Genomic DNA, 22351 nt, shown 5'->3' with positions numbered 1-22351 from the left:
TGGGGGCTAATCTTGTTCATAGCAGAGAAAAGAGTCATTTCACGGTCCAAAGGGGTTGACTTTTAAGAAACATAGTGGGCAAGACAAAAGATGAGACCATATATCTGAAATCTCCTGATTGAGCATGACCTTCAGTCCATTGATCTCATGAACAATGAAGGGTAACTAGAGATCCGTTTGGCTAAAGGCATAAAATTTAGCATTTTATGGGAGGCAGCCCATAATGTTGTAATTTTTGTCATCCAGTACTTTGTGCTTCTTTTTAATTTATGTGTATGTATGATAGTTCATATATACATTTCATTTTTTTGATATGATTTATGAGTAACAGGTGACATGATAGATTTTTAGCACGGATCAGGTGACTTCTACTTCGTCCCTTATATGTCTTTTGTTTCATAGTGTGCATTCATCCAGTTTCACATAAGCATGGGGGAGTGCCACTAAGGACAGTGTCATTCAAGCATGGGGGATGGCGTAGTTTGCATACCCAAATTTTTATTTCCTGTCCATATATTAGTAATGATAAAAACTTATAAAAATTAGGTTTTTAAGGAATGAGTTTAATCTTATATGAATGTTTTACACAATCTAACAGTTTAGAGAATTTTTTTAAGACCCAAAAAAAAAATTCTAACACTAAACTAGAAAATTGTGGTCGCTTATGTGGATTTTAAAGAAATGACGATAGATGCATGTTAGAGTTTATCTTGAATCACAAGTATGAATATGCACGACTTATTTTTGAAAACTAAGTAAATGAACAATATTGTAAAGAAGAGCTCAAAAAAGTAAAAAAGAACATATGTTTAGTTGTTTGATCTCTTTGTATTTCCTAGTAGCTGGGTTCATACACAAGTTGAAGAGTTTGATTCTCATATCAAAAAGGGTAATGAAGAAAATCATTTTTGTGTCTAAGTTGATATATGTGCCTATTTAGTTCAAGCGAGTAGAGCCTGAGGGGTGTTTACATTTGGTGCCCTGAAGTCATCTGGTTTGGCAGCCATCGGCCTAAAATCTCGTTACATGGACTTTATAAAGAGCCTAATAGATGTTGACATTGCACATGACAAGAAGATCTAGTAACTCAAGCAATTAAGTTTGAGGAATACTTTGTATCTAGTGCTCTAAGGTTGTCTGGCATGGGAGTCACTGACCCAAAGCTTGTTACACGAGTCACAAAAACTAAAAATTTGAAATAGTGTTTAACAAAAAGAAAGAAAAAAATCTGAAAATCTTGAAAATGAAAAAAAAGAAAGAAAAAACACGAGAATAAAAGATAAAGTTTATTGCTTAGAAATAATTCTTGAGAAATATGTGCAGAAAACATATAAGTGAGGAGAAATAAAACAATGGCATGTGTATCTTTGATTTTTTGAGAATAAAGCATAAATGATTATAGTTTTTCTTAGAAAAGTAAAAAAAAAAAAGTTTTACTTTGTGATAGCATGTAAAGACTCTAAATATGTTTTGAAAGTGTAATGACATGAAATATTTGTGAAAACAAACTCCTTAACTATCTAATACTTTGTAAAGTTGAAATCTTTAGCATCGCTGCAAACTGTCACGAGACCTTACTTGTCCACTGAGGTAACTCAGGAGTTTAAAAGGCTTATTGCATACGCTAAATGCAACCGTTATTTTTACGAAAGTGAGTCAGGTTTTTGCTTTGTTGACTTTGTCTTTTGCTTTCGAGGACTAGCAAACAATAGGCATGGAGGAATTTGATCATGTATAAGTTTTATATTTTATTCATTCATTTTTGTGCATGATTCATCAAAAATTGTAATAAAAACTAATTCTTATCAGTGTTTTTGAGAAACTGCTTTAAATTGAAAATAAAGAAAACATCACATATTTCAAGTTTCTTTCGGCATTTTTCAATGTTTAGTTAATTTAGAACCTTTTAATTCTTAGTCTAATTAGTTTAGAAGTATTTAATTAGTATTTTATTCAGTTTAAAGGAGTCTTTTTTTGTGAAACATATTTTTTTAAAAGTACTATTTTGAATTTTTTGAAAATTATTTGGAATTTTTTGAAAAAAATGTGTAACCTAATTTTTTTAGTATAAATAGTATGTTTTCAGCCATGGAACACTTTTTTTTTTTTAGAAAATATAGGCCTCTTCTCCCTCTTCTATTCTCTTCCCCCTTCTTCTCGTTTCCAATCGATTCTCCCTCCTTCTCTTCCTTTCTCCCCCATTTTCATCTTGCTTCTAACTTTTTTCTGACACCGAATATTCTTACCCCCTATAGACGGAGGCACATGCAGCTTAAAGGTAAGACGATGTTCTTTTTCTCAACCCCTTCATTGGAAATGGATTATGACATATGTTTCTTCTCCCCTCTCTCTCCATAGTTTCGTAGTTATACTTGTTTTATTTCCTTAGAAGAATACATACATCATATCATTGCATATAGTTTTGTTTATTCATTGCATATAGTTTAGTTGAGTTTAATTTTTATCATCTAAAAATATAAAATGAAAAAAATAAATTAACTTAATTTAGTTTCGCCATTTTTTTTATTTTTGTGTATAATAATATTATTTTATTCAAATCGATAGATTTAACATAGAGTATTTTTATGTTTTAGTGACTTTTAATTCATTTTATGTTAGATCTAGGTCAGATTTAGTTTAGATTAAGTTTTTTTTTTTAAATTATATTAATTAAATTAAATTTAATTATATTTCTAAAATAGCTGATTTAGGGTTTTTACAATTTTTTATTCTCTTCAAATTTTGTTAATTAGATCTGATTCATTTTCATTTAAATTCAGTATTTGGTTAGTTTATTTATTGTTCAATTCATGTTCTTGATATTTGTTAATTGCATTAGTTCATTTTATTCAATTATTAGATTAAATTAAATTAATCGGTAGAATAATTAGATATTATAATTAATTTTTATTCTCACCAAATAGGATAGTTTGATTTGTTGCCTTTCCTAGTAGTTAAAGTTAGTTTTAATTCTAGAAATTTAATTTTAGTAATTAGTTTAGATAATAATTACTTTAGATTAATTATTGTTTTTATCTAATTAGATTAATTCTAGCCAATCAGATAGTTGTATTTTATTTTTTAAATTGCAGTTTTTGATTCACATAAATTTTTATTTTTACAGTAATTAGATTAGTTTACTTTAATTCACCATTAGTTCAGTTAATTAACTTGGTTGATTTAGTCTTTCATCTAATTATCGTTTTCTTTAATAGTCATGTATTTTCTTTCAATATTTTAGCTTAAGCATAATTTCTATAGATAACGTTAGTTTAGACTTACTAAGTTGGATTAGCATCATTTACATTAACCTTAGTTAGCTTTGATTTTTAATTTTGCATGTAGAGTAGAATAGTTAGTTTAAATACACATCAGTCGATTTAGTCGTTAGTGCAATTATCATTTTCTTTTTAGCATAGTTAATATTATTTTTTATGCAAAAGTATTAGTTGTAGAGAGGTAGTTTTTAATTTAGTTAGATCAGACTATCTAATCCATGTCAACTTAGTTTAGTTTTAATCTTGTAATTAAATTAGTTAGTTTGTTAAAAATTATTAGTTGGTTTCTTGCTTTCTTTTTAATTCATAGTTTTAATTTGATTTAATTAATTAGATAGGTTAGTAGGTTAGCTTTTATTTTATGTTCATATTTTATTATTAGCTTACATTCTTATTCTGTATAACATATAGTTATTGTTAGATTCATTTAGTTTGTTATTAGTTTTTGTCTTTTAGTTAATTTGTTATTAGTTTATTACAAATTAGTTTCTTGATTGTTAGTTAACTGGTTTTGCTATTTTATCATTTAGTGCCTTAGTTTGTTACATGTTAGTTCATAGTTGTTACATGTAGTTAGTTTATTATAGGTTAGTTAGATTCTTATTTTGTGTTTTTTAATCAAACTAACATTACATTTTTGTCTATTTTTTCTTGGTTTTGTTTTCGTTTTGTGATTCTGTTTTGTAGAGAAGCAGTTGGACGTGAGGTAAGCTCTCAAAAGTACCCCTGAAGAGCCCTTTGAGGTCCCCTCAATAGGCCCTTCGAGCCCTCCATCAATCAATAAAGTCTGAAAACAATAAGTAAAAGAGGGGACCTCAGATAGCCAATCAGATAGTTGTATTTTATTTTTTAAATTGCAGTTTTTGATTCACATAAATTTTTATTTTTACAGTAATTAGATTAGTTTACTTTAATTCACCATTAGTTCAGTTAATTAACTTGGTTGATTTAGTCTTTCATCTAATTATCGTTTTCTTTAATAGTCATGTATTTTCTTTCAATATTTTAGCTTAAGCATAATTTCTATAGATAACGTTAGTTTAGACTTACTAAGTTGGATTAGCATCATTTACATTAACCTTAGTTAGCTTTGATTTTTAATTTTGCATGTAGAGTAGAATAGTTAGTTTAAATACACATCAGTCGATTTAGTCGTTAGTGCAATTATCATTTTCTTTTTAGCATAGTTAATATTATTTTTTATGCAAAAGTATTAGTTGTAGAGAGGTAGTTTTTAATTTAGTTAGATCAGACTATCTAATCCATGTCAACTTAGTTTAGTTTTAATCTTGTAATTAAATTAGTTAGTTTGTTAAAAATTATTAGTTGGTTTCTTGCTTTCTTTTTAATTCATAGTTTTAATTTGATTTAATTAATTAGATAGGTTAGTAGGTTAGCTTTTATTTTATGTTCATATTTTATTATTAGCTTACATTCTTATTCTGTATAACATATAGTTATTGTTAGATTCATTTAGTTTGTTATTAGTTTTTGTCTTTTAGTTAATTTGTTATTAGTTTATTACAAATTAGTTTCTTGATTGTTAGTTAACTGGTTTTGCTATTTTATCATTTAGTGCCTTAGTTTGTTACATGTTAGTTCATAGTTGTTACATGTAGTTAGTTTATTATAGGTTAGTTAGATTCTTATTTTGTGTTTTTTAATCAAACTAACATTACATTTTTGTCTATTTTTTCTTGGTTTTGTTTTCGTTTTGTGATTCTGTTTTGTAGAGAAGCAGTTGGACGTGAGGTAAGCTCTCAAAAGTACCCCTGAAGAGCCCTTTGAGGTCCCCTCAATAGGCCCTTCGAGCCCTCCATCAATCAATAAAGTCTGAAAACAATAAGTAAAAGAGGGAAGCATTAAAGATAAAAGGGACTACAAGCTCAAGCAACTGAAAACTCCTTTTTTATTTCTTTTAGATTATGATTGTTTATTTTATTAATTTGAATTTGTAAAAGGCATGTAACTAATTATTATTTGTTTAAGCCCTCTGCAGAGGGCCGCACTCTCAGTTGATTAGTTAATTAATTATTTTTATTTTAAAGGCAATGAAGTTTGTTCTTGAGTGAAATAAAAAAATTTCTCCCGTTCCTTGAATTTGACCCAGACTCACCACTAGTGTGAGCCGGTTTTTATTATTTGGTGTCTTGTTTGTATAAATCATTTTCATCAAAAATATCTTTTAAAAATCTATTTCATAAAACTTACACCATGTATTACGGTGTCTGGAAGGTCAATTAGAATTTTCAATTTAAAGCTAACACTATTGAGGTTGCAGACTGACTAAGACTAAGACTAACATGGGGGTTTATACCCAAAAGGTATCTTCACTTATGCACTGAATCTTCGTGAATAACATCTGTAGTCTTTTTCTAGAGTTTTGATCTATGTAGGAGACTGTTGGATTTTATTTCAAAACTCTCTCTATGGTTTTTTCTCTATTTTCTATTTTTCCCTAAGTTGGTGGGTGTTGGCTTCCCTATAAAAGTTTAGTTCCACATTAAAGGTTTTGGAAAACTCATTGTACTTATATAGAGGGGTGGTGCCTTGAAGGGCAATCCCCTCGTGGACTTTAGATGTTGGGTTTATGCATCTCTTTTTTCTTGGACCTTGGACTTTGGATCTTGATCATGGATCTTGATCAAGGATCTTGATCTTGATCTTGATCTTGATCTTGATCTTGATCTTGATCTTGATCTTGATCTTGATCTTGATCTTGATCTTGATCTTGATCTTGATCTTGATCTTGATCTTGATCTTGATCTTGATCTTGATCCATGACCTTTGACTTTAGACTGTAGACTTAGATTTGAATTTAGCTCAGTCCAATACGGTCCAATTTGGCTTTAACTTTTTCTTAGTACTTGGGACAAATTTAATCTTCAAGTCTAAAACGAAGTTTTATCAAGGTCTATCCTAACTCTACCAAGGTTGTTTCTATCCTTTTTTGGTGCTTTTCTTATACTAACTGTTTGAGCATTCATGGATAGCTGTTTTGGTTAGCCTAAGTTCATTATGGCTGACTGTTTGGACCCATTAAAGGCCTCTTTATGGCCTTTATGAGTCGCTTGGGGCTGGGGCCTATATAAACCCCACCCCTCTCTCATTTCTCTCATCTTATCTCTCCCCTCTCTCTCTCCTCTCTACGAGCTTTGTTGTTTCTCTCTCACTCTTCTTTGGAGTTTTTGAGGTTGCATTACAAGAAAATTGTCAATTAGCGACGGATATTTGTGACGGATATTTTTTGTCGCCAACTTGTGGCAGATTATCGAGAGAAACAAATCTCTCGCTAAGATTTGTAATATTTACGAAACTAGCGACGGAACCCTTCCGTCGCTACCTCCGTCGCTAGTTAGCGACGGCTGAGCGACGAAAGGTTTTTGTCGCAAAACACCCGATGATTAGCAACAGATTTGGTGATAGACATTTTTTCGTCGCTACGTAGCGACGACGTTAGCAACAAAACTATTTCGTCGCTAACTGGTCATCTAAATTTACGATGATGTTGCGATGGAACTATTCTGTCGCCAAATTCGTCGCTAATATTTTCGTAAATCCCTAATCAGAGCCCTTTTTCCTCTTTCCTGTTTCGTCTCTCCCGCCCACCCGACGCAATCCTCCACCGCCCGACGCAATGCTCCGTCGCCCGTCTCTCCCCGGTCCGCCGCCTGGCCCATCGCCCCCGGGTCCGCCGCTCCCCGCCCGTCGCCCGGCGACTCCCAGGTAAATCGATTTTTAGGTTTTTTTCGATAAAAGGGGCGCTTGCCCCTTTTATTTTTTTCGGCAGGGGGTCGGCCCTCTGCCTCATTTGTATTACGCGACAGGGGGGGCGACTCTCTGCCGCGTTTTGTGTTTTCCAACAGGGGGTCGCTCCCCTGCTTTTCTGATAGAGGGTCGCCCCCCCCTGCAGCATTTTGTGTTTTCCGGCAGAAGGGCGACCCTTCTGCCTCGTTGTTTGATTCGGGCAGGGGGTCGCCCCCCTGCTTTTTTGGCAGGCGGTCGCCCCTTGCCTCGTTTGTTTTTAATGGCAGGGGGGTCGACCCCCTGCCGCGTTTTGTGTTTTCCGGCAGAGGGGCGACCCCCTGCCTCATTGCTTTATTTGGGTAGAGGGTCGCCCCCCTACTTTTTCGGCAGGAGGTCCCCCCCCCTACCGCGTTTTGTGTTTTTCGGTAGGGGGCGACCCTCCTGCCTCGTTGTTTGATTCGAGCAGGGGGTCGCCCCCCTACTTTTTCGGCAAGGGGTCACCCCCCTGTCGCGTTTTATTTTTTCCGGCAGGGGGGGCGACCCCCTGCCGCATTTTATTTTTTCCGGCAGGGGATGACCCCCTTGCCTCATTGTTTTATTCAGACAGGGGATCACCCCCCTGCCACTTTTTTTCTGGCAGTTGGGGGCTGCCTCATTTTTTTATTCGGGCAAGGGGTCGCCCTTGTGCCTCCTTTTTTTATGACAAGGGGGGCGACCCCTGCCTCGTTTGTTTTTTCCGGCAATGGGTCGCCCCCTTGCCTCATTTTTTTATTCGGGCAGGGGGTTGCCCCCTCTGCTTTTTTGACAGGGGGGAGGGGGGCGTCCTAGCCTCATTTTTTTTTTTTTGGCAGGGGGTTGCCCCTCCTGCCTCATTTTTTTTTTGACAGAGGGGCGACGGGCCGAGTGGCGCCCGGCGATCATGGGGTTCCTGAATCACGGCATCACCCCATGCCTGCCGCTTCGGGGGATGATCATTGCCTCTGAAGACCTCGTGCTGCTGTCGTACATCGCTGGCCTACTGACTGGTCGACCGAACTTGAGGGCGGTCGGGTCGAACGGAGAGGTGGTCAACGCCTGAGAGGTGTTCCGCCTCACCGAAATCTCGTCCGACTTTGATATTTATTCTAATTTTTTTCCTTTCGGCAGACAGTGACTTCATTTTAATACAGTGTCTTTTACGGATTTCTAAACGGATAATGCTTGTGCCCCGCCACCCGTGGTAAGTAAGTGACAAAAACAATGCAAATCAGGTAAATACTCGTGGTGAGTAAGTGATGCAAACGCATCACATGTTATTTAATTTATTGGATGCAACACTTTACTATTCACACACTCACTTAATTGTTGATATTTAGGACTGCTTTTGTTGGAGTTTGGAGATTATGCTGAGCATGATTTTAATTTATGAGAATAGAAGTGTTCTTATTTTTGGAGTACGGATTTCATGCTAGGCATTATAGTAGTTAGTGGGATATTGGAGTGTGTTTGATGCAGGTATATGTTTGACATTTTCTTGATATGAATGTTTTCGATGTATCGTAATGTTTGATGTGATTGTATCTATGCTTGCATGTAGTTACTTTCAATTTGATTATAACTTACATGTGAAATTATATAATGAAAGCATGCTTCAAATGAATGTATCGTGTTATGAATAGTTTGCACATGAAAATATTAAGTTATCAATGCACGCATCATAATTCTTGTGATTGTATGACATCATATATTGCATGATAATTTTGATATGAATGTCAAACAGGTGATGAAGAAGAATTCTCAAGCTAGTGAGCAAAATCTTGTAATACAAACCTCTATTTGAATGTATTGCAATACTTGATATGAAAGATTTGAATTATTTGAATGTTTTGCAATACTTGATGTGAATGATTTGAATGTATTGCAATACTTGATGTGAATGATTTGAATGTATTGCAATGATGTGAATGATTTGCAGGTATTCCAATGATTTGAATTATTTAAATGTATTGCAATACTTGATTTGAATTATTTGAATATATTGAAATGTATTGCATTGATGTGAATGATTTGAAATAATTTGAATGTATTGCATGAAATTTTTTATTTGTTAAAATATGGTTCGTGGAGCTTACAGTGGTCATTCATTCAGTAGTAGCTAGGATCAACCTTCATCTTCATGGGCTCCTTTGATAGGTATATCATTTAACTAATTGGATGTTTGATTAGTTGAAATGCGCATTCTAAGAATTTCTAACGTATTTTTTATAAATGATGTTTCACATGTACATGACCCACGTACACCAGTTGATCATACAAGTCAGGAGTCAACACAGGATGCAGAGTCTTCTCATACTGGCATAAGAAGACTCATTCGAATAGTGTATATCGATAATCGACCGTAAGTATTTCATTTTCACTTATTGCATATCTTATAAATAATGTTTATTGATATTTATTGTATATCAATTCATGTGCATCACGAGGTTTGAGCCACAAGAAGTAGTACACGATATTAAGAATTCACTTCTTCAACATCTACCAGGACTGATCGCTCAATGCAAAGAGTATCCAAAAGAGGTGATAGACAGATTTTGGTCCTCATTCATGATATACAGTTATCCATCATAGTTAATGTATTTCATATTTAATTTTTTTTTATAGTCATGTCTACTAACTTTTTGAAAATATATATAGGTTTCAAATTGCTTCGTGACTACGATGGAGAAACATGATACAAGGAAGGTGTGGCAAAAGGTGGTTGTCAATCGATTTGCAGACATGTTACACAATATGAAGACTGCAGCAAAAAAAGCATCTGGCGGAATAGATGATCTACTACAGTGGAAGGGCCATGGCCCTATTACTGTCAAGAGAGATTATTGGGGGGGAATGTACGACAAGTGGGCGGAAGATGCATTTCAAAATCGCTCAGTGAAGGATGCACAAAATTGAGCAAAAGTGCTTGAAGCCCATCTACACACAGGTGGATCTAGGTCTTTTGGGAGTCACCTGAAGAAAATGGTAACTCATCAATATATATATATATATATATATATATATATATTGTCAATTTTATAAGTATTGTTGCAAACCTGTTAACTAAATCTTTTATCATTTCACTTCGCGGGAAACAGGAAAAGGAGGCATTGTACCATACAAGGATGTGTTTGTTGAAACACGTAAACGTAAGACCACGGAAAAGTTCGTATCAGAGAAGACGAGAACGACAACGGTATGTATTTATTGTATTAATAATCATTGTAATATACAAGTTATCATAAACATTGTAATTCTTAATTATTAATGCATACTGTAAACATTATTTTGTAGGAGGCATATGAGCAACAGATAGTAGACAGATATGACGATGACTCTACTCAGCATCCATCATTTGATCCTGCAACATGGGTGACTGCAGCAGGTGAACCCAAAAAGGGTCGTGTGTTCGGGTTTGAGAGTAATATGAACACCTCACTAGTCATTGCTTCCTCCAGTCACGACTCACAGACTTCTCCCGTCGACATCAGCTCCAAGCATCCTATTTTTTTTTCGGTGATGATGTACGCCAGATCGTTAAGGACACAATGCGTGACTACTTCCATAAAACAATTGTCGTTGTTCTCCGAGATGAGTTCAACAATTTTTTTCAGAATAGAGAAACTTCGATTGCAGGTGCCTCTCAGGTATGAAAGTTTCATGTGATATATTGCATGTTGTTAGATTTCATATCACTTTGATTGCCTTAACTTAGGTGTATTGGATATAATTTATTTAAGTATATTTTGTTTATCAATATTGACCTTTTATATAATGTTTCAGTATAATATTTTTACTGCCTTTGAACACATATGAGCACGATAAAATCACATATACAGTTTTTTTACTGCCTTAGAACACATATGAGCATGATAGAGTCACATATACAGTTTTTTTACTGGCTTTGAACACATATGAGCATGATAGAATCAGAAAAACAGTTTTTTTACTACCTTTAAAATACATATGAGCATGATTGAATCACATATAAAGTTTTTTAACTGCCTTAGAACACATATGAGCATAGTAGAATCACATATACATTTTTTTGCCTGCCTTAGAACACATATGAGCATGATAGAATCACATATACATTTTTTTGCTATCTTAGAGTATATATGAGCATGATAAAATCACATATACACTTTTTTGTCTGCCTTAGAATACATATAAGCATGATAGAATCACATATAAAGTTTTTTTACTGCCTTAGAGCACATATGAGCATGATAGAATCACATATACAGTTTTTGACTGCCTTAGAACACATATGAGCATGATAGAATCACATATATTGCCTTAGAACACATATGAGCATGATATAATCACATATATAGTTTTTTGTCTTCCTTAGAACACATATGAGTAAGATAGAATCACATATAAAGTTTTTTTACTGCCTTAGAGCACATATGAGCATGATAGAATCACATATACAATTTTTTTGACTGCCTTAGAGCACATATGAGCATGATTGAATCACATATACAGTTGACTGCCTTACAAAACATATGAGCATGATATAATCACATAGACAATTTTTTGTTTGTCTTAGAACACATATGAGCATGATAGAATCACATATAAAGTTTTTTACTGCCTTAGAACACATATAAGCATGGTAGAATTACATATAGAGTTTTTTTTACGGCCTTAGAACACATATGAGCATAATATAATCACATATATAGTTTTTTGTCTGCCTTAGAACACATATGAGCATGATAGAATCACATATAAAGTTATTTGACTGCCTCAGAGCATATATGAGCATGATAGAATCACATATACAGTTTTTTTTACTACCTTAGAGCACATATGAGCATGATTGAATCACATATAAGTTTTTTTTACTGCCTTAAGAACACATATGAGCATGATAGAATCACATATACAATTTTTTTACTGCCTTAGAACACATATGAGCAAGGTTGAATCACATATAAAGTTTTTTTACTGCCTTATCACACATATGAGCATGGTAGAATCACATATACATTTTGTTTATTGCCTTTGAGCACATATGAGTATGATTGAATCACATATAAGTTTTTTTACTGCCTTAAGAGCACATATGAGCATGATAGAATCACATATATAATTTTTTGTTTGCCTTAGAACACATATACAGTTTTTTTATTGCCTTAGAACACATATGAGGATGATAGAATCACATATAGAGTATAATTTATTTCAATATATTTTGTTTATCAATACTGACCTTTCTTTTCTTGTATAGGTTGTTGGTGATAATCAGCGTAGTGGAGTTGAAGAGACAGATCAAGACAATGAACAAGAGGATGCACAAAATCTTGACGATGATTAGATTAATGTGTTAAATTTGTTCTACCTTCTTTTTGTTTCAAAAATGTAAATATTGAATTATAAATAATTAGAACTTGCGGATTTTAAAGTGGATCGATTAATTGTTTTAGTTTCCTTTTATATGTATTTTGATGTGTACTTTATTTTTTATTTACAGGAAATATAAATTGTACAAGAAATATAAATTGTATCACGAGAAATTTTTTTTATATTTAATTTTCAAATATTTTTTAAAATTTTTTTTCTTGTTTGTGATGGATTAGCGACAGATATATCTGTCGCTATTTAATATTACCGTTGAAGGTAGCGACAGATTTGCGATGACTATAAATATGTCGCCAAACCAAAGTCGTCGTATTGTAACGACTGCCTTGCGACGGATGTTGGCATTCGTTATTCTGTCGCAACTTAGCGACGGACCGGGCGACAGATATAGTCTGTCACTACTTAGCGACGAAATGGGCGACAGATATATTCCGTCGCTATTTAGCGCCAAAAAATTTGCGATGGAAGATATTCGCCGCTAAGCCATCGCTAAGTTGTTTAGCGGCGGATTTAGGTTGTCGCTAATCCATAGGTTTCTTGTAGTGTTGGTGTTCAGATCTACTTTGAGATTCATATCCTATATCTATTTGGATCCAGACCCAGATAATATTTGATCTGGATCCAGTTGCTATTTAGATTTGATTGTTGTTTGAATCTATTACTAAGATTCATATCCAGTTTTTTATTCAAATTTGTACCTAATTGTAGTTTGGGTCCATACCCATATCTAAACTCAAGATCCATACTCAATTCAAGCCTAGATCATTCTATCATATTCAAGAGGTTGTTTAAGGTGATTCGTGTCAAGGTTATCAGTCTCACCCAGTACAGGTCATGGACCAAATTTTTGTAAGTAGGCGAAAGCTTGGTTGTATCCTGAGAGCATAGTTGCATAAGTACCCATTGCACCAAGGACTTGATCTTAAGTGGAGCAACTATCGCTTGAAAGATAGAGGGTGTATACGCGTACCTCCGAGTATACCTAGCTCAAGCTCAGTTGTCTGACCCACTAAGTTAAGCAAAATTTTCAAGTGTCTATCAAAACAGGATGCATGTGAAAGAAGATCATAATATTCAAAACATTTTAAAGGTTATAAAATGCCTTTGTGTGTGTTGTTTTGCAACTACAGCTGGGTTAGGCTACCTAGGCAAAGCCAATTTATGCTGACCCGATATCAGCTTATTTTATAAGCCCAAATAGGCCCATTATTAAGTCAAAATCAGATCAAGTTTTGAGTGGCTTTTGTGGTTTATCAGCCCTATAGTGGAGAGAAAAAATACATGAGAAAGAAAAAAACATCATGGCTCTCACCACGTCTCTTAGAGAAGGTTAATTCCACAGTCTCGCTTGGTAGAACACGCGCCGAGACAAGTCGAGCGGGTCGCCGAGATTGTAGAAATCGCATGAACCGATCGATAATGAAGAGATAAACTCCAGGAAGAAACATGTACATGATTCCAGCACCAACATGGAAGACAAAGAACATGATGAAGAGCACATAGAGTTGATGAGTGTAGAAGAAGACCTCAAACATCTTGCGCCTTACCCAGGGTAAGGTTGTGATCCACATGCAAAGCCCAAAGAATAGTGTCAACTCCCCCGCTAGGTTTGATACATCATCCTTTGCCCATTCTAGCATCTGCATGATAGCAGCACATCATGATGATGGTGATGATGAACTTAACTGACCAGATGGTGATGATGATAATTAGTATAATTAAAGTATACCTCTGATAGCCTGTTGCTACTTGTCCATATGATGATGTAGCAAATCCCATGAACAGTGAAGATGATCATTACAACATGACCCAACCATATATGATACCTAACACTATCCTCAAAAGTAAGGCCTGCTAGCTTTAATAGCACGGACCCTCTTGATACCGGAATGAAAAGAAATGCAGTGCATATAGCACCAACCAATCCCAGCCATAAGGATGCGCTCGATAGCCTCTCTTGCCATCTGCAATAATATAATCATCAGTCCTTAGAACTAGACTTGTACTGAAGCACCATAATGATAACCATGAGGCATGATGATGCTTTCTCCCATCATCTTCATCAACAACAACAACAACAGAGGGCTATTGCTAATTGGTGTTAGGGGAGCAAACGGATAGGGATATGGGCCAGATCTTGTAAAATTTTGAATACAAATTGAAGTGTTAAACAGCAGACCCAAATTTGAATTTGGATTCAAATCAGATCTGATATGAGAGGGTTGAATCCAGATCCAAAATATACGTGATCATACTGGATCCTTTAAAATGATTAAAAAAAACGCTCTTCATATGTAGAAAAATGCAATTGGGTCAGATTTTGATCCAGATCCCCATTAGATCCAAACTGAAATTTGAATCCAATCCAAATCCAAGGATCCGTTCCAAATACATATTTGGATCTTATTGTAAGGATCCAAATCTGAAAAATGCATGCACGTTGACACTGACTAACATGGCCATATGATGATGATGATGAGACCATGACCATCATCAGCAATATATAGCATGAGAAAGCAGTTGAGGATTGGATTGGTGAATGAAAGGGTGAAGCCTCACAGTTCCTCGCCGAGCTTGCGTGCCGTAGACATGGTGATCTTTGGGATGCCGACTTTGAGGTACGTTGAGAAACACCAAACAAGGAGAGCTACAAACGTCAAGGCCAGCGCTAGCTCCATGGCGCTGACCACCCCCAAGGGACCCTTCACCAAAAGGGGACGGCTCCACCATCCTCCAACTACCTTTGCCTTCTTACTCTCTCTGCAAAAATAAACGGGATCTCTCAGTAGTAAGCCTACCAATGGGGGCTTTGCTTGTCTGGTAGGAGGCAGCCATTGCACGTCACCTTGTGTTGGTACCTTGCAGGTTCAAAACCCAATGGTATAGTTGGGGCCCAATGGTATAGTTGGGGAGGGTGGTGTATGTTCTCCCCTGATGATTCACTGAATCCCACGTCTGTGTTCGGGGGTCTGAACGTATACAAGCACATGGGGCTCGTATTCCCGTGTATGTTGACATCACTTAGTATTGGAGTCTGGTGTGGTTGCAAAGACACTGCTAGGGGTCTGCTTAAACCCAGCTGGCCTTAAAAAAAAAAAAAAAAAGAATCCACAAGACGTGTCTATCGATTTATTTATTTATTTATTTGAAAAGGCAAGCTGGGGTTAGGCAGACCCCTACCAGTTATACAATGCTCCTACCAGAAAACCGGAGGTCCCGTTGGTCCTGTCCATTGAATTTTACACTACCGTGACCGCGACCATATGTAGCTACAGCTGGCTAAGGCCAGCACGGCCAAATCTCCAATTCTAAGCACAGTTTTTCCATGTAATAAGAGAAAAGAAAAATTGACAAGGCCATATATTTGGCTTGGGCCTAAACATAGAGAGCCATTCCTTGGTGCAAGAGTAAGTGCTTGGGATCTCAACGGCTCCAAGGGGTTTGGTGCAGTGGAAGGTGCCTTGGCCACTAGACAGGTGGTCAGAGTTCCATTCACAACCCCTTTCATTAATGAGGGCATGGGATAAGCCCTAATACAGCCGAAGCTTGGCATTTACACTGTTGGGCAGCAACCGTAAGTATGGCAGGATTAGCCGGATTTATGAAAAAAAGGTACTTGAGATCTCAACTGTTTCAAGTTGTTTTGTCAAATATGACAGGTGTAGATGTGATCTACATGGTCCCTTAAGTGAAGATTGATATTTGAATGGTCTGAATCCGACTTGTGTGCAAGATTTATTTTAGCAATTAAAAAATCAATGGTTATAAAAACACCAAATTTTATGACTTAAAACATCAGGGTTTTTTTTGTTAAAAAAACATAATCCAACGATCGATTCCTAGCATAGCTATCCATCTGCGGGGTCATATTTGATCAAAACAAGTCATATTTGATCAAAACAACTTGCAACACTGAGATCAAAGGGACCATACACCCAAAGGGTATGACTCTAGAGATGACTGGATCATGATGAGCTCAGTTCAGCATGGTCCTTTCTTCGTCAGGCCCCAATGAGAAGAAGAAAAAACACCCTCTCTTATATATACCTTCCAAATCGGGGCTGCCTTTCCTCCTTTAGGTGGAGATAGATGCAACCTAAAACAGAGATCAGCATCACTGGGAAGCAGTACACTAGGATATTGTCACCTGCAAATTAAAACCATAAAAAAATGGGAACCAAATCACTAAAAAGTAAAATTCACCAGAATTTCTGCGTCTTTGATGGTTTGCAGAAAGAAGAAAACGGGGGAAAACAGAAGAGAAGATCCAATGATCGAACCGAGTACTTGACAAAGTACTCGGTACGAAAAATCACCCTGTGAACAGTGTAAATCCCTGCAAACGATGTTTCAGGCAGCGATTTTCTGTGCTTTGTGTGGGTTAATTAAGTACTCGGCCCGATCATTGGATCCGTTCTCGGGAAAAAGAAGAACAAAAAACAACATAACACCAACAATACTAGAGCTCCTCACCATGAGTCCCAAAATATGTGGAGTTTGTACGTGCTCTCAGTTGGATTCGCCATTGTTGGCGCCAAAGATTTGTGGGCATCAAAGCCCACATCATCAGCCACCCCAAAAAAACGATGCTGATGACCAACATGAGAATCGATGCCATGTTTCTCTCCTGAAGTTGGCCCATTTCTTAGATCCCCCAAAGTTCACAGGAAGCAAAAAAAACAGAGAGGCCAAAGCTTATTTGCTTCTTCTAACTCTTCACAAGAACAACAGAGGGGTTGTTTGATATATAAGGCCAGCATCAAAGTTCCATAAACTAGCTAGTTGGGCGTTCTTTACGGTTATTCAGTGAAATGAGTGCATGTTTGCATGTACTAAAAGCAAGTCAACGCCTCTCTTCATGCATTCCAACGGAGGAAATGGCGTGAACGTTCTAGCCTTTTCCCTAAATTTGGACGAGATTTTAGGCCACCTGCTCCCCCCCCCTCCCTCCAAAAAACCAGGGCAGGTAGCTACATCTCATGTTCTTGGGGGTCCCAAAGAGCACCATGCATGTAAACATGTGCGACTCGTATCCCCATGTTTGCCATCATCACTTAGCGTTGGAGTTCGATGCGATTACAAAGACTTAAGTACCCTTTCTTCCGTTGGTGCAAAAAAAATGACGATTCTAGAAAAGTAGTGGTTGTAAAGACTTAAGTACCCCGAAAATGATTATTTAAGACTTAGTCTCTGCACTGCAGGATTATCCGATAAAGGAATCCCCCTTGAGAAGGCCATGAACATCAACCCTCTCACTCTCTCTCCCTTCCCTTTCTACTTCTGTGCACATCCAACAGACGATCCTACATTGTTTCATCAAGCACCGACTGACCTCTACACTGACTTTAGCATCGTTCAACTTAATGAGTTGTAAAGTTTGATTCAGAGTTTTTGCCCTTACAGGAGGGAGGTCTGAGGGCTCCCTTCGATGTGGGTAGCATCATTAAACTTGATGAGTTGTGGAGCCTGATTCAAAGTTTTTGCCCTTACAGGAGGGGGGTCCTCCCGGCGCGGGTTCTGCTATGCGGTCAGCGGGAGCACCCTTGGCGGGGCCTTTGAGGGCAGCGCCCCCCCGGACCAATTTTTTTGGGGGGCTTTATACAAATTTTTTATTTTCTTTCCCTCTTATAACTATCAAAAAAGAGCAATAAAGTGTTTTGTTTAATCGTGGTGCTCATGTTTCATTCAGTTGTTTCTTCCTCGAGGTTTTCATAACACCCTTTTTCATGATTTTTCTGTTTTTTTTTGCTTTGCGATTTTCGTAAATCGCTACTTGATTTGCCATTTTTTTTGGTGCGCAATTTTCATAAATCGCTACTCAATTTAGTGATTTGCAATTTTATTCGCTATGTAATTTTCGTAAATCGTATTCGATATAGCGATTTATAAAAATCACATAGTGATTTGCCTTTTTTTTTTGGTACGTGATTTTCGTAAATCGCTACTCGATATAGCGATTTACGAAAATCACATAGCGATTTGCCATTTATTTATTTTTTTTTCTATGCGATTTTCATAAATCGCTACTCGATTTTGCGATTTGCCATTTTTTTCGCTACGTGATTTTCGTAAATCGCTACTCGATATAGCAATTTACGAAAATCACATAATGATTTACCATTTTTTTTTTGCTACGTGATTTTCGTAAATCGTTACTCGATATAGCGATTTACGAAAATCACAAAGCGATTCGCCATTTATTAATTTTTTTGCTATGTGATTTTCATAAATCGCTACTCGACTTTGCGATTTGCCATTTTTTTTGTGCAATGCGATTTTCATAAATCGTGATGCCGAACACCGCTCCCTTGAGCACAATCTTCGTTATGATTAGGCTATAGTCGTCAACCATCCCCACTACAAGAAAAATGCTAATTTGCGACGGATTTTTTCTGTCGCAAAGTTGCGACGGATTAGCGGGAGAAAAATATTTGTCGCTAACATTCGAAATATTTGCAAAAGTAGCGACGGAAATATTTCCCTCGCTAAATTTGTCGCTAATTAGCGATGAATTAGCGACAAAATTTTTCCGTCGCCAAAACACTAAAAAAAATACTAATTAGCGACGGAATTAGCGAGGGAATTTTTCCGTCGCTATTTGGCGACGGATTAGCGACGGAAAAAATCCCTTGCTAAGTCCGTCGCTAATTTTCGATTTAAACCATCCCGCCTGAGGCGCAAAATTTTCCCTCCCTCCGTTTCCCCCCCCCCCCCCCCCGTTTGATTTAAACCGCCCTTCCTCTGACGACGCGTAGCGGCCCTCTGAGCGTCCTCCTCCTCCCGCTACCTCTCCCCCGCGCCGTCCTCCTCCTCCCGGCGGTGCCCCTCGCCGATCTCCACCGCCCGTCCTACCTCTCCCTCGCCTGAGGCTCTCCGAGCGTGACTGGTGTCGGCCCCCGGACCGTCCTTCTCCCGCTACCTCTCCTCCGCGTGCCATCCTCCTCCTCCCGGCGGTGCCCCTCGCCAGTCGCCACCGCCCGTCCTGCCTCTCCCTCGCCTGAGGCCTTCCGAACGTGATTGGCGTCAGCCCCCGGACCGTCCTCCTCCTCCCGCTACCTCTCCCCCGCGTCGTCCTCTTCCTATCGGTGGTGCCCCTCGCCGGTCTCCTCCTCCTCACGCTACCTCTCCCCCGCGCCATCCTCCTCCTCCCGGCGGTGTCCCTCGCCGGTCTCCACCGCCCGTCCTGCTTCTTCTTCGCCTGAGGATGTCCGCCATGATTGGCTCGCTGCGGAAGATCGTCCCGACGCCGGAACCCGCCTGTGCAAAAAAATTTGCTTCCTGCCAGAGAACGCGCCGGCAGAGAGCAATTTTTTTTTAAAATTTAACGATGGATTAGCGACGGATATTATCCATCGCTAATTTAAAATAGTGAAGGACTCGCGATGGATCATGTCCGTCGCAAATTAGCGACGACAGTAGCGACGGATAAGTTCTGTCACTACTTAGCGTCGAAAAATTCGCGATGAAAGTTATTCATCGCTAATCCGACGCTAATCCGTCGCTAAACCGTTTAGCGACGGATTAGCGTCGAATTGGCGACAGATTTAGGTCATCGCTAATCCACAGGTTTGTTGTAGTGCCTGATGGCAGTCTTGAGGTTCATTATGGGGAAGACGGAGGTTGTACTCCGTTGTAGGTGTCCCTCAAAGGCGGAGGAGGAGCCGCCGCAGTCGGTTGCCCGTTGGACGAGAGCAGCATTCTGGCCAATGCTAGTAGAAAGAGAATGACGATCACCATGGGATTGCCGGCTCTTTGCCTCCCTTGATTTCTTCTCTATAGAGAGAGAGAGAGGGTTTTACAGTGTTTTACGGAAAATGAAGAAGAAGAAGATGACGACGAAAAGTTCAAACAGACATTTTTGATGGCTCAGATTGGTTTCGCTGGATCACCATCGGATTGTCGGCTCACCATCGGATCGTCGGCTCACCATCGTTTCGCAGATCACCATCGGATCGGCTAAGGTTCGTTTCGTTGTGTAGACTTTGAAGAGTCAACATCATCCTCGACTTTCTGGATGGAGGACATGTTTGTCCTTTTTTTAACCATTTGTTTCTGTTGTTTTGAATGAAAGACATTTTTGTCAATTTCTCAAACCATCGTTTTATGACAAAAATAGCAAGAAAGGGTACTTAAGTCTTTGCAACCGCACCAGACTCCGATGCTAAGTGATGTTAACATACACGGGAATATGAGCCCCATGTACTTACATAAGTGGCGCTCATTCGAACCGCTCATTCGAACCGCCAAACACAGACGTGGGATTCAGTGAATCATCAGGGGAGAACATACACCACCCTCGCATGGTTAATGTAGGTATCAAGATTTATCCCCAATCTGCCTTTCAAAAGTGTATATTATATGTGTTACTTTCGAATAAAGGGTTTTGCCAACAATTTACGAGACAAATTTAGCAATCTTTTACAAAAACAAAGCGCATCAGAAATTAGTTTCTTTTTCTTTTTTATGGTCAAGCTGGGGTTAGGCCCCCACCCGTTATACAAGGTACCATTGGATTTTGAACTTGCAGCCTCCCCCAACAGGTGACCTGCACTAGGGTGTCAAACCTGATTTGAGATGATGGTATTGAGGTGGATTACATGAACCAGACCCGAACCATACCTGATGAAATAATATTTTAATTATTGTTTTTACATTGAAAAAATACGAATCTTAATCGTAACTCGGGTCAGGTTCGTCAGGTATGAAAATTCACAAACCATACCTGGCTTCCATATATTAATCCCAGACTCTAATTGAGCCTTCTTATACTTATCACCAAACTTTGACCTTATAGGGTTTGTTACAGGTTGAGTCTGGGTTAACCCGACCCATTGACACCCCTGGCGTGCACTAACAGCTCCTACCAAACAAGCAGAGCCCTCATGGGTAGAAATTAACATTTTTGGTGATTTAATTTTAGTCATCTCCTATGTCATCACTCTTATCATACCCCATCTCAAGTTTCCACTAAAGCATAAAAAAAAAAAAAAAGACGTGTGTAGCATGAATCTGCCTGCAGGGTCTGATTTGATCAAAACAACTTGCATCAAATGATCAAATAGAAAAAAAATGTGTAGTATGAATCTGTCTGCATTTGATCAAAACAACTTGGCTTCAATCGCGACCATTCGTTGTGAAGTGAAATGATGACATTAGCCATCAGCACTGTTTGGCACCATGAATGGTGGTGATTTCAAAACACGAAAAGTTTGCCTTTTGTCAAATCATGTGATTCATCCTCATCAACGTTGATAAAATAAATTTTTTTATAATTTTAATATTATTTTAATATCTTTGTAACACGTGTCATCTGCTGGCTAAAAATTAAGGGATTCGGTTCAGAAACGGAATCATCCGATTCCCTAAAAGATCGATTCAGAGTACCTTGAGTGCATGGGAAATGGGCTAATATCTGACAAAACACGGCCCACAAAATCATTCTCCCATGGAATTGGTTTATGATTTCATTTTCCTACATGCGACAATACTTAGCTAGGGGGGTGGGGAAAGTAGACCCAATATTCTATCCCGAGTGGTAGCTGGCTGCTGAATCGCTGAACCTTCTGCTTACCGCCACGTGTCGTGGAGGTGGATCCCACCCTGCTCCAAGTGGCTGCCACATGGCTTGTGTTTGACTCTCACGCTCTTGTCCAACGTCTTATCAGTATCATCGTATCGGAAAAAAATCGATACTGTCCAAGACCGAATCGGTAATTTTTTAATAAATATAAAATTACCAAAAAAATAATTTTTACAATTATTTTAATGTTTTAACATGTGTCACGTTGTAATTGACACGTAATAATTTTTTATTACTTTTTGAGCCGACACAGAACTATTCACTTGAGTATCGGTATAGGCGAATACAGCTGAATCGGTGGCCCCACGACTCAGGGACGGTACCGATACTGACAACATTGCAGTCCTGCGAGTTTGCCACG

At 37.8% G+C, this 22351-nt stretch overlaps 1 protein-coding gene across 2 annotated transcripts in view; it reads right to left on the bottom strand.

Annotated features, from left to right (window-relative positions):
• The window catches only part of LOC149818056 (ferric reduction oxidase 2-like), a 35759-nt gene extending 18734 nt beyond the window's left edge, over window positions 1–17025 (bottom strand). The window contains exons 1-5 of one of the 2 annotated variants that reach the window (XM_089985379.1): window positions 16884–17025; window positions 16458–16557; window positions 14970–15170; window positions 14140–14374; window positions 13723–14050 (exon numbers count right to left, since the gene is read on the bottom strand). In XM_089985379.1, the coding sequence (XP_089841505.1) occupies window positions 13723–14050; window positions 14140–14374; window positions 14970–15170; window positions 16458–16557; window positions 16884–17013 (994 nt within the window). In that variant the 5' untranslated portion in view covers window positions 17014–17025. Of the gene's footprint in view, window positions 1–13722; window positions 14051–14139; window positions 14375–14969; window positions 15192–16457; window positions 16558–16883 lie in introns of those variants that run through there. The other variant, XM_089985380.1, reaches the window with a different exon arrangement.
• Window positions 17026–22351: the final 5326 nt, after the last annotated feature.

The sequence above is a fragment of the Nuphar pumila genome, chromosome 13 (assembly GCF_984573655.1).
Source record: "Nuphar pumila chromosome 13, dmNupPumi1.hap1.1, whole genome shotgun sequence".
In the NCBI taxonomy this organism is placed as follows: Eukaryota; Viridiplantae; Streptophyta; class Magnoliopsida; order Nymphaeales; family Nymphaeaceae; genus Nuphar; species Nuphar pumila.
This window is presented reverse-complemented; position numbering and strand designations above follow the sequence as displayed.